This window comes from Drosophila elegans, unplaced genomic scaffold (assembly GCF_018152505.1).
Source record: "Drosophila elegans isolate 14027-0461.03 unplaced genomic scaffold, ASM1815250v1 contig_520, whole genome shotgun sequence".
In the NCBI taxonomy this organism is placed as follows: domain Eukaryota; kingdom Metazoa; phylum Arthropoda; class Insecta; order Diptera; family Drosophilidae; genus Drosophila; species Drosophila elegans.
This window is the reverse complement of record NW_024545903.1, coordinates 4256607-4269620: the sequence shown is the minus strand read 5'-3', so window position 1 is coordinate 4269620 and position 13014 is coordinate 4256607. Positions and strand designations below refer to the sequence as shown.

Sequence of the window (13014 nt, the reverse complement as noted above, 5' to 3'; positions counted from 1 at the left end):
TATAACACATTTAGTCAAAAAGGATTTTTGCCGAGTTTGGGTTAATTATAATGCGGGAAAAATTGTCAAGTGCTTTCCGACACTCCTTACATTTCTTTATGCCTTTGTCTGTCGTGTTTTGTGGTATCGTAAATGTACAAGAAAATTGTTTTATGACTACAATTCACTTCACACTCCTCGACAAGGATTTATGGCTCCTGAAGGGCCATCAGGAGTGGAAGTCTTTAACGTCCAAGAGCTCCTTCTGGTAAATATATTTAAAACATATACATTTGAATCAGGCTAGATTTCAGATGGCGTATTTAAATTTTATCAAAGAATTTAGGGTAAACACATTTATTTATATTTATATTTAGATCAAAGTAATCTTGAATGACTATATTGTAAAACGAATTATTAATTGAGCTTATTGAGGTGTTTTGAAGTCATGGTCGTTACCTGCAAACAAATCCAAAAGCACAACGATATGGGATCGGCAGTCATGCAGACTAAACTCTCCAACAGACTTAGCCTGGCGTTGAAACTGGAGGAGCGGCTCGGCCGTGGCTGTTGGTAGAGATTATTGGATAATGGTTGGCGGAACTATATGCCACGTCTGTCTCTGTCATAAGAAGAAAGTTGTTCCATGGTTAGAGAGTACACAGGGAGAAACACAGGCAGGCAGGCAAGTAGGCAGGTAGGCAGGACTAGCAAAAAGGTGAGGAGGATAAGCAAGGGGTGGTGAGCAAGTGCGGAAGCCACGGCAGGGATACACAAGCGGCGGTGAGTGTCTCCAGCTCTCAAGCTGGCACACATATTCAAAATACATCTAAAAATGCCTTTATTCTAGTGCGAGTGCTGCGAACCAAATGAACCCCGAACCCTAAGGCCGAAGTTAACTTGGGAACCTTGGAGGCGAACAAAGGCCACCCACCACCCACCACCCCCTCACATATGGCGTATTCAATGCTCACGCTTGCGTGACTGGTCGGAAAACTCGAGGGGGGTGGGGGGGAGTATTCCGTCGCCATTTGCTTCTCGCACCCAAATGCTCGACATCAAACGCTTTTCACACTTAATTGGGCGTAAAATTAAATCAGAATTGATTAAAACACTCGAATGACAGCAGCAGTCGAAGCCAGAGCTACATGATGGTCTGTTCCCAACTGCCACGGCCGAGCTAAAAATTCTAAGCATAAACAAACTTTTCGGTTTCCGTTCTTCCAGCTGACGCATGGCACGTAGCTTCTGTTGGCCGATCTACCACCCCCTACCACCCCATCGCCATCCTCTTAAAAAGGACTAATTGCTGCCTAGAAACTCAACTCCAGCTCTCCGCTGCTTCGTCCTTAGAAAGTTTATAAAATTCAATTTCCGACAGAGGGAAGAACGGTCTGCCAAGGCAGGGCATCAATTTTTTTGCATTACCGTCTAATGGGCCGTCAATTATGCGAGTCTCGGACCACCGGTTACACGTACACATTTATACATATTCAATAAGCCTCAATTCATAGCCATAAATCTTCCAATGGGTTCGATCCACCTGCCCTTCGTGTGGTTTTTGCTTTACCGGTCTGCCCAACCGGCAAATCAATTCGATTTCCGGCCAAAAAGGGAGTGTCATCAGATTGCAACTTCCCCCGATAATTGCATTTTAACCGATTCACCCAGGAAAAACCAAGAGCCGAGACACCGGTTATGGATGTATGCAAATTCAGCTGCGTTTAACTTAATGGGAAATTAATGGCACTGGGGGAAATGAAAAATTATGAACATTTACCCCTGAGGGTAAGTGGCTTAAATTGAACCAGGAGGATTACCCCAAAATACATCAACATTTAAGCGTATCCATCTGTCATGGCGAAGACCTCAAACGAGAGCTGACAAATTCGCTGGGACAAAGTGGCTCATCCGAATATGTTTTCGAATATGTTAGTCTGGCTGTCAGCCCACAGAGGTGACGGCAATCAAATCAATCAGACCAGTTACCTGAGCAGAGTGAGCACTCGGTAAATGTCTTTACTTGGCGGAAACAACCCCTTTAACACCAAGCCCCATTCTGACATTTCTGGGTGAAAAGTGTGCAGCAGGCAAGGATGATTGCGGATGAGAAGTTGCAGGTATATATAGTTCTTCAATGCCAAACTGTCAGGGTTGATTGCTGGTTGCGATATCGTGCTCCAATTCATAAATTATTTACAAATAGAATTTGCCCGAAAACAGATTGCGGTTCTGTGACATCAGTTGTAATTAAACTAATAGAGAGGCTGTCGAAATCACTACTTTCACCTCAAATGCAAGCCAAAGTTTCGGAGGACTAATTGAAATTGCACTCTTAACATTGCACAGTTTTCCAGTTCCAGTTATATTAAGTTTACCACAAGCGCCACTCAATATTCATTATGCCCAAAGAGTTACCCTTGTTTTCACTTCAACAAAAATAAATTAAAATTGTGTAAGTGTTTTCTAACTCCCCGGCAATAACAATGGAAATGGAACAACAGACGAGCGTCAACATTATTATAATTGCGTTTAATTAAGCCGCCGAGTAAATCCTTTCAACACTTTAATTTGAACTGGCAAGCCAAGAAGCAACAAAAGGCAGAGCCGAGGGCCAAATATTGTTGCCTTAATCCTCTTGGCCGGCCCAAAAAGCTTTACAAATTGGCAAGGGATGCCGTCCTCTGGCTGATGCTGTCCAATAACCAAAGTTTCGGGCTGATGAACAGGAGGCTTGGTAAATTGTCCAATATTTGCACTTAACAGACCTCATACAATTGCTAGACCGACCGAGTCACTTATATCAACGGTTTTGCGTGGCTTGTGGCCAAAAATGCTCTGTTTTTGGCCATGGCGGGGAATTTGTTTGCCAAACGCGGCAGATGTCACCCACAATCTGTGGCTCCCATCTACCGTCTGTGCGGCATGTTTTGCAAAATAATACGGTGCCTGTATTTGCCATGACAATCCTAATTAACTTGCTTCATCCTAGGTGGTAATTTCAGTGCATGCAATCACATTAAATGCAATCCAAAAATCCACATTGCTTCTCATTAAAATTCATTAGTATGTGCCAACCAAATCAAGAGTCTCACTCTATTTTCATGCTGGTTTTGTCCCCTATTCTAAAGCAGATTCCTTTTCCAATAGCAGTTATTTTCAACGAACGCTTTTCAGTTGACGATTTAATTAAGTCTAATGGTAAAATGTTGTTACGCAATTAAGTTGGTGTCGTTGTTTTCGAAAATGCCCTTTTTATTGGGCCCAACTCACGTGCTCCGCCCAGGGTAAACCAATTTCGGCCCACATAATGTGAAGTGAATGCAAATCGAATTACCAATAACGAGACTGTCACGAAATTTCTGAGAGCTGTTAAGACCTGACCGAAATGGTAGTTCAAAGCTGAGCCAAGTGGCAGATCGTTTTACTAAAACTTTAATAGCTATAACTTCTCTCTTAAATAATAAGTGAAAAAGAAAAATTAATACCCATGTTGTTATGCCTAAAAATGCATTACAAAAATTAATAAGAAACTGAATAATTGTCAAGGTGTTCGCTCTAAACCGTCAAGAAAATATCTGTCTGATTTGTATAACAAAAATAAGAAAAAATTTGTTCAGGAAGACAATTTAAAGTGAATTTTATTTTTTAAATATCAGTTTCCATTGCATTTTGTTTTGTTAGGAAACGTAAATGCTCTTAAAAATTGATTGGTTTTGTAGTCTCACTGGATTTAAAACATAAATCGTTTTATAGTTATGTTTGCACAACGTTTATCTTTTCTATTCCCGAAGGAAGCTATTCGCCAGTAAGAAATCAAATTTTCCATGTTCACATATTTACATATCTAACAATGCGGTTGCTGCAATTTCGGATTGTTCAAGCTTGCGGTGCACTATTAGGAGATATGCGGTGTCAGGTATAAGATACAAGTATTACAGCGATAGCAGCTCCCTCTTAGCGGTGGTTACCTGCCCAAGATACGACTACGGATATATATGGTACATTTATAGCAGTAGATGCATGTCGGGAGCTTGGCTTTCGTACTGCGCATCTGTGGAATAGCGAATGCGTACTTACATGATGGGCGAGGCCATTGATGTGGCTACCGTCTGCGGCAGGTCCTTTTCCTGATCCTACAGATGATGCGGTTTGTTTTCCCGCTTCACTTGGCTTTGGAACAGCGGCTGCGGAATTATTCGAGGACTCCTGGCAATAGCTGGCGCACCTGCTGACGCCTCTTTCGGAGATGTGGGCGTGGCTGTGGTTCTGGGCGAGGCTGTGGCTGTTGGTGCTGGCGAGGTGCAGGGGTGAGGCCGGCGGGGTGGGTTGTTGTGGAAGAGAGGGGCCCGTTCTGTTGCGTAAACGGGCCAAAGCACTGCGTAGACCCTCCGTATTGTCTTTGTCGGGCCCCTGTCCAAATGAAATGCATCCGCAGATCAAGCCCCCAGCCTCCCGCGAACCGCTCCCAACTGGTGCCTCTCCTCGCTGCAGTGCTCCTTGGCCAACCAATTAAATCGTGATTTAATTGCACATTAATCCAAGGACATTAGATGGATGACTAGCCGCAAAGTTTGCAATAGCAAGTTGACAAGTTCAAAAGTTGTCCTCGCTCCGGGCAAATCAGAAAATCTAGTTTCAACTTGATTGTGTTATGTGTGCTCGAGCTATAATGTTTTTTAAATCGAATTTAAAAGGTTGAACAGCAGTAAGATTCGTTCTCAAAAGCCAGGGAAGTCCAGAAGCACTGCAATTTGAGAAAAGAAGAAAATGTATTTTTGCCCATTAAAGCTATAATGAAAGGAAGGATTTAAATTATTGCTAGTGATTGACCAGATTTCCAGAAAAATAAAACAACCGGCAAGATAATGGATTTCTCATTTCGCTTGATATAAAATCATAATCATAAAAATATATATGTTAAAAATATTCATTGCTTAATTTCAATATGAACATTAAATGAAAACAATAATACAATCCCAAAACAACACAAAAACCAAACATAAATGCGTTGTACTTGTTATTCGTTATATGAAAAATTGTGATTTTAATAAAGAAAGCCACATAACCAAATAGACTCCCCATTTTTGATTGGCTCGCATTTCCAATTTCCCCTTCTGCATTCACTGAATTCGTTAAAAACCCCTTTGAAACCGAACAAAGCATACGAAAAAGAGTCAAATTAAATAGTTATACCTAGCTGTAAAACATTAGATAGAATTACAGCCGAAAACTGCTAGACAGAAAAACCAACAATTGAATTCCACGAAATTTTACCCTAGTTTTTGAACCATGTCTTTCAGGCACCCTCCAATTTGCAGTGCATGGGAATCTTGCCTCGGGTTACTGGGAGGTAACAAAAGCCCGTCGAGGCTTGTTGATGATGTGCCGGAGGTGGAAAAAGTGAAACATAATTTCCGACACACAATTAAAAGCCAGGTCCTTTGGGCCCCGACCGTATTTCGTATTCCGCCCACCGGCAGCGCCGCTTGAGTCTTGGCCCTGTTGCTGCCGTTGCCATTTTTGTTATGCATACGGGGCCGGAGCTCAAGGCTGCGAGGGTGAGCATGTGTCACCAAGAAAAGTGAATAACAGCTTTGGCGGGTCAACAGCAGCAGAGCGACGATAAACAAAACGAAGTTTGAATGCTCTTGGATTAACTTTCCTGAATGGCAAGAGATTTAAATAGTTTCTGAATAAAACTCAAATAACTTTTCTATCCCTCTGTAGGCGGGTAGATTTCTGAGTATTTAAAATAAAAATGCACACGAGCGCCACAAATCCAATTGCTTGGTTTACAACCCGCTTGCTCGGTTCTTTTCATGAATTTCAGTTGGGATTTCAGTTGGGAGACCAAAAGCCGTGAATTCAAAATGAAATATTGTCGATACATCAAAATACATTACAAATCCTTTCATCGGCTTTAGTCCAGCCGGAAACAGTTTTCGGGGAGAGCTGGAAGTCTACACTTGAATGAGTTCAGTCAGAATTCTGAGCTTTTGAATCAGTAGTTATATTTTACTGTCCAAAATGCTATTATTGCTTAACGTAATGGGTCTAGGAAATAATAAAAAGCCGAATGATGTTTAAAAGACTAAATTAAACTCCAAAAGGATAATGTAAGTCATTCAAAACAAATGTAAATTTACCGAAATAATCAACGAAAATTACGCCCCAGGGGATTTGTGGCTCCTTTGCAGACATCATTGAAGCCTTTAAGCCATCGGCTTACTTTTGAGTCCTTGAACTACAATTTCGTCCACAGAGTTGAGAGCACCAGCCACGCCCTGATGTCCGCCCCTCAAGAAAACAGGTGTACGGTATGCAAATGTACAAAGTCATTAAAATGTTGCCCCTGATAATAATGATTTATGGCGAGTGCGAAAGGAGAAACATCCGCAGAGCAATGGCAATGACAGACTCGAGATTCGGGACTCGAGACTCAGGATGTGCAAGGAAATTCGGTGGAAGACTAACGAATGTTTTGGTCAACAAGAGGCCAATAAACACAACCATAAAGGCACCATTTTTCGGCTTTTGCTGAATGTTGGTGTGGGAATGGGCAATGAACAAGGGAAACCATTGTAAACGAAATCATTTTCTGGGTTTTTTTTTTGTTTAAAAAACTTTTGTGCAATCTCATCATTCTGGCCGTGTGTATGGGAGTGTGTGCCTTTGGGCTCGCTTCGAAAGCAATTTAGTCGCCAGGGCTGGCTGGCAGCAATTATTTTCTCATATTACGTATACGCAACGCGTGCCCAATGCGCTGTTGGCAGATTTATTCTTTCATTATGAGGCAAACAATTTTCTATTACGCTGCTGACTTTTCGTATTAAAAGTCACCGAATGAAACGGGCAAAAGGGAACACGCAGAAGTCAAAGCTGACACAAATTGTTCCCCAGCATTATTTACATAATTTTTATCAAAAAACTGTGGCATGAATTGACAACAGAATTCTCATTAAAAGCTTGGGGACCGTGCGGCAAATTAACTTTGCAACCGCTACTAGCGATGGACTCCCATGTGGTCATCGAATTAATTTTCTGTGTGAAATGGGTAAAAGAAGATCGTAGTCCAAATTTGCATTCTTATTGAGTCTCTGCCTTTAGGGGAAAGTCTAAGTTTTATTATTGCCACACAGTGAAGTCTGGTAAGTGTAAATATAAACGGTAATTGATTTCCAGCATACACACATCATCACTCATTCGCATCGTGGCCGCTGGCAGCATAGCCATATAAATTTTCATAACAATAATTATAATCTCCATGAGCCACCAGTAATAATTTTTCGCATTACTGCAGATCCTCCCGCTCTACGAGAACCGATTACTTCCTGTTGAATTTGATTGATGTCTGCTTCTGTTCCTTGATAAAGATTATGCCAGCGGTGATATAACCAATTTACAATGCAGAGAAAAAACGAAACAAAGAATCGGTTACTGAATCGATTTCGGTCTTGCTGTCTGTTCATAAATCTCTTTACAGGTGACTCTTTAGGGAATAAACTGAAGAACTCAGATGGAAATAAATGATTGCATAAATGAAAAAAGGGATTAATCACTCATCAACGATGAAATGAAATACAAAATGCATTAATTATTGAAGCTCTTTAACTGCAAGTTTCGAATTCCACAAACAACAAATGAGTTGAATATTTTACTGATTGCTTCAACATATTCAACTAAGTGCACAATTTAGTTAATTACAAAAACTGAAAATTATTGTTTGTGGGGCAATTTATTTTTTAAAGCCTACAAATTGTAAATTTTTGTTAAAAGGATTTCAATAAATTTGGCCACAAAAAGTGAGAGAGCTGTAGCGTTTTATTTAGTTTGAAATACAGCTTTCATGTGGCTTGTGGGCTCTGTAATAGCTACTTAATTAACTATATGTAGGGCAACTTTTGTCTGCCCCCACCTAACGGTGAAGTAACTTTATTTGCTCGACAAGAGGGTCACAAGGCTCAAGGGATAACGAGCAGGACACCATTGACGAGTCGACTACAGCGGTCCTTTGTCAGTATCCCCGCCCATCCAGCGACAAGTCAAAGTCCCACTCATTCAACATCAAAAACATTCGTAAAGGCGTGTCTTTGTTTGTCCGATTTCCAGTCCAATGATTAGGCCAACATATCAGCAGCAGATACAGCCAGCTCATCACCAATGCCCACACACTCAAGCAAACAATCGATACAGGAATAAAAGTCGAAAGGACTCTTCATTAAAGTGACTCAATGTTTATGAACAAATTCGGAGAAGCATTGAACTGAAACTTTTATCATAAAATTTCGATATTACAGCGTTTATGTGGAGAAAACCATTTCCACTACCGAAACCGGAAAAATAAACTGACCCGATTGAATGGAGCTGTCCGTCAAAGTGGTTGCCAAACATCATTATCCACTGCGATGAGTCTTCACATTCGCAGTCCAGTCCGATTAAACCTTTTTCGGCAAGGATCTCGACCAAATCGGCTAGAAGGTCACCTGGACAACAAATTTGATTATCCTGTCCGGGGAGTAGTGCTTAAGGACCCATCTCTTTATGGATGTTTTCGGCGGCACTTAATGGAAACCCCTTCATGGGTTCACCGCAGCCACACAGAAAATAAATTGTAACGACTAGCAATGCTGAGGTCAAACGCTTTAACTAAAAGAACTCCGTTACAAAATTCCATTACCACTTTACATGCATTTTATATAAAACCAACATAAATAGGTATCTTTTATGATAATTTGTAATATATACTTATGTTTGAAGTTGATGCTGACAATAAAGAATTATTCCGCTTTCATTATTATAAGAAACTTTAAAACTTTTAATGGTTCACAAAGATAGAACTTTTGTAAAACAATTAATCACCGAGGAGATATGCATAGAAAGACAAAGTAGCAGTTGCGAATGGAAAACCTTACTTTTAACCAATTCGGATAATAATTTTTGTCAGTGAAGAACTATCACTCCCGATTGTTGCAAGTGCATTGAAGGGTCGCGTTTCTGCTACTGCATTGTCTTCTCGGCTGCATTGCTCTTTTGCTGACCAAGTACAAAAGTCATTGGCCGGGTCGAAAACTGCAGTGCAACAGCAGCATGAATAAGTCAATGTCTGCTGTATCATCTCAGGAATGAGGAGGAGCCCACTCCCCTCCTATTTGGTTGCCATTTCCATTTGGCAGTGCCGCTGGCATTGTGCTCGTGCAGGGCAACTTTCGACATTGAGTTATAAGTATTTTTGCTTAGTCGTTGGTTTAATCAAGCATGAAATAGTCCAATCGTTGTGCTTTTTTTATGGGTGAGAGAAGTATGATTAGGTTATTGACCCGCCAAGTTGAAAAACTTACAAGGGTACTGCTCTAAAAAGCACTTAAGTAGGGGATTAATAACCTGTCAGTATTAGAAACGGGAGACAGGGCGTAAGTTTTCATTGGCGGATTACTCGGTGTATTCGTAGTTATATCACCGTAATTAATTAAACGCCCGCCAGCTGCAAGCTAAATAAACGCAACGGCACCCGGAATTTACATTTACATAATCCCGAGCTTAAATGCTGTGCAATCAGTTAAGAAAAATGTTTGAACAGGGAAAAATTAGCAGATGAAAAAAGCTTAAGGTTGTGAATACTGTTTGCTTGCTTTGTTCGCAATCAGTACTCCTAAGCTTTAATTAACGCTATTCAAAATGGCTCCTGTATGATGAGACCAGGTAAAACTTTAAAGAACAACATCTGGCAGCCAATTAGCCTAATCCAGTTAGCTCCTGGGCTACAAATTTTGAAGCAATTATCGTGACAAGTGAACTGAAGCCTCACACATGCCCAACCAACCAGACACAACAACATCCATGGCTAGGCAACAACAACTGATTGATGCGTGTCACCTGTGTGAGGCAGTGAAAAAGGGGAGGCTCATCCTGCTCCTGCGGTATTTGCTCATAAATCACAAATGAATCAGCGAATGCTTCAAATGACTTCATTAAAAAGCGTAACACACGCACCCAGGGAAACGGATAAAATTGGGTGATAGACAAGGTGCACAGTGAAAAAGAAAACTTGTTCCCAAAAATAGAATTTGAGTTTGTTGTTTAATCATAAGATTATTCTTAGGTTATTTGATAAGCGGAATTTAAAACAAATACATTTAATTTAAAGCACTTTTCGACTTTTACATAGTACCCACACTAAAAAAAAACGTCTTTTTTAAGTATTAATTAATACTATATATAATATTATAATACTTTTTTAAATATATATATACTTTTTTGTTTTGTTTTCTAAACCGAAAAGTCTTAAACTGTAGTTTATATAAGTTTTATTTTGATATTTTTTATTTTAAAAGTAATAAGTAATAATTTAAAACATACAATTTTAAATCAATACATATTCTCAGGATTGTAAATCAATATGTTATTTACATTGTAAATAATTAGTTTTGTTTAATAATTATTTAATGAAAATAAAATAAGCATGGTTATCTAAGTAGTAAAAACCAAAAAACCATATATATAGGTTACTCTTTTTTTCTGTGTTAAAAATAGAAGCAGCGTCAGCAGGCTCATTCAAGTGTGTTTGAGGATAAAATGGGGAGGTAAAACAAGCGGAGTAGGGGCCAAATAGACCCATTCTCCTTATCCATTATCCACAGCCACACAGCGTGCTCATCCCTAGAGCCTCAGCTTCGATTCGCTATTAGCAAAAACTCAAATTCAATGAAATCCGGTCCTTTGTCTCTGAAAAACGCCAGCAGATGGGAGACTTTCCTAAGATCTCAGAACACCGCCCCAAGGACTTGAATTTTTCCCTTGACATTTTCCACCATTGTAAACAATTGTTAGCATTCCGTTTTTCGGAGCATGAGAAACTTTCTGCAAATCTATTCAAATAATAGCCAGGGGATCCTAATTGGCAGCAAAATGTTTGCGTAGTGTCCAAAACAATCGATAGGTGTCATTCAGGGGGAAGCTTAATTGAAATCCAAGGCAATCAGAAGCAAAAAAAAAACAGTAAACTCCGAAACGAATCTGACATTTGTGAATCTTTGCCTTTTTTTTTAAGGCATAACTCTCCTTGAGTCAACTACTTGGAACTTTAACTGGAAAAGTTTTCTGGTTTTTACCAGTTTTTGTTTTGTTTCTCCTTCTTTGTTTTCCTACATTATTCCTCTCATGTTCCACTTCCTTGCGTGCGCTTTGTTCTCTCCACATCCTGCCACTGATTTGCCGCTATTGTGTCATTGTCCAAAATTTTATTATGACCCACAAAAGTAAACGGAAAAAAAAATAAGGAAAAACTTGGCCGCGTGGTGTGGGTTATTGTCGCATAAAAGCATTTTTGGTCCGCGGTGGGGGAATTTAACGGGAGGCTAATGATAATCGGCTTGGTCAACGACCTAATAGCCCCGCATATTAAGCTTTTTTAAGAGCCATCGGGGCTTGCTAAATCTGATTGACAACTTTAATAGAAATCAATAAACAAAAACTATCGGGTGAAAAACAATTTGAAAGTTTCAAACTGACAATGTGATTTCGACAAAGTTGGGTTTCCCAAACTTTTGATTACAACTTTCAATTGATTTGCAATAAATATGGCTAGCTAGCTTAAGTTTTGTTTTAAAAGTTGGAAAAACCACAACAGAAATTCCAAACGTATTTGCTGTCGGAGCCACCTAATGCGCCACTTGATTACATAGGCTTCTTGAAGCGTTTTCTCTAAATCACACTGATTTGCATGCGCCGCTTTTTGTTGTTGTCCAATGTTGTTTGTAGACAAGACCCAAGTTAAGTATTTGAATACAAACGACACGCCTCCATTAAGTATGCAAGCATTTCACGTGTTTTTTGGCCCCGCTTTTCGCCTGGCCAACAATCAGGCGGTTGTACTCACAAATTGCGTATGTTCTTCTTCAGCTGGCTCCGTGTCTCCTTTTTTGAATACAATTTGCATTCGCTTGGGGTTTTATTAAAAATTATATAATTTTATTTTTAGCTAGGCAAACGGAACAGGCCGTGAGATAGACGCACACACACGCGCACACATAGAGACGCGGCCCCTTTTTTTTTACTCCAAGCACATTTCAGTAGCGTTAGGGATCCTATGGGCCCTACTTTGTTTTACAACTGTTTCCTTGGCAGCGAGCACGACCAAAAGCTTCGAGTGTTGAAACGCGACTGAGCCCTTAGCTGTGGCTCAACTGCGGAGAATATGGCCAAAGAGAGAGAGAGTGGCAGAAAGAGAGCGGGTGGGCGAAGGAGGAGGAGGCAAAGTTAAACGGCGCCCCAAAATGAACGCGCAAAAGGAAGGCGGTAGGTGGGTTGTAAGAGCACGAGGACGCGCGAATTTATGTCGAAAAGGCGGGCAGAAGAAGCAGCTGACACATATTTGGCTTTGTTTTGGTTGTGGCCCTAACCGGCAATCTCTCTCTTGCGCTTGCGCATAACACTCTCTGTCAATTAGTCTCAAACTAGGCATAAATAAAGGCAAAATTCGTAGTTTAAACTCGTAGCTGGTCAGTGTTTTTCTAGCTCCCTCGCTGTGGATCCTCTCCCTCGTTTTTCCCTTAAATTCGTCGGAGTTCATTCTATCGATTATCCTTCGTCTCATGTTCCGATGAACGCTTTGTTTACGAATTTGAGGTCCACAAGGCATCAATGAAGAAGTGAGTGAGTGAGGGTGTTAGTGAGTGAATGAATGCACGAGAGTAAATGGCACACGCACACAGTTAGATCCAACCCGTCTGTCTTCTTTTCGCATTTAGGTTGAATGACACTGCGCCTACCGCCCTCTCCCTTCTACTTTCCCACCCGACCACGTTATTGCATTTCCCGTTTTATGGCACATGTTTCTCACGTTGTCCTCAATTCCAAACGGGAAGCTCTCTCTGTGTGTGTGGTGTGTGTTTGTGCTGGGCACGTCATCATTTTCTAGTGCACCTGCAAGCCAGAAAGAGACAGAAAGACCCGCTGGCCACATAACTGTAAATGAGCAAAATTAACGGCTCTAACATGCCCCGTTTCTTTTGTTACGCGTTCCGTTTGTTTTGT

At 40.6% G+C, this 13014-nt stretch overlaps 1 protein-coding gene across 1 annotated transcript in view; it reads right to left on the bottom strand.

Moving 5' to 3' along the window:
• Window positions 1-507, bottom strand: part of LOC108145442 — a 37078-nt gene extending 36571 nt beyond the window's left edge. The window contains exon 1 of the mRNA XM_017270870.2: window positions 439-507. Coding sequence (XP_017126359.1) covers window positions 439-483 — 45 coding nt within the window. The 5' untranslated portion in view covers window positions 484-507. The remainder of the gene's footprint in view (window positions 1-438) is intronic.
• Between the last annotated feature and the right edge of the window lie 12507 nt (window positions 508-13014).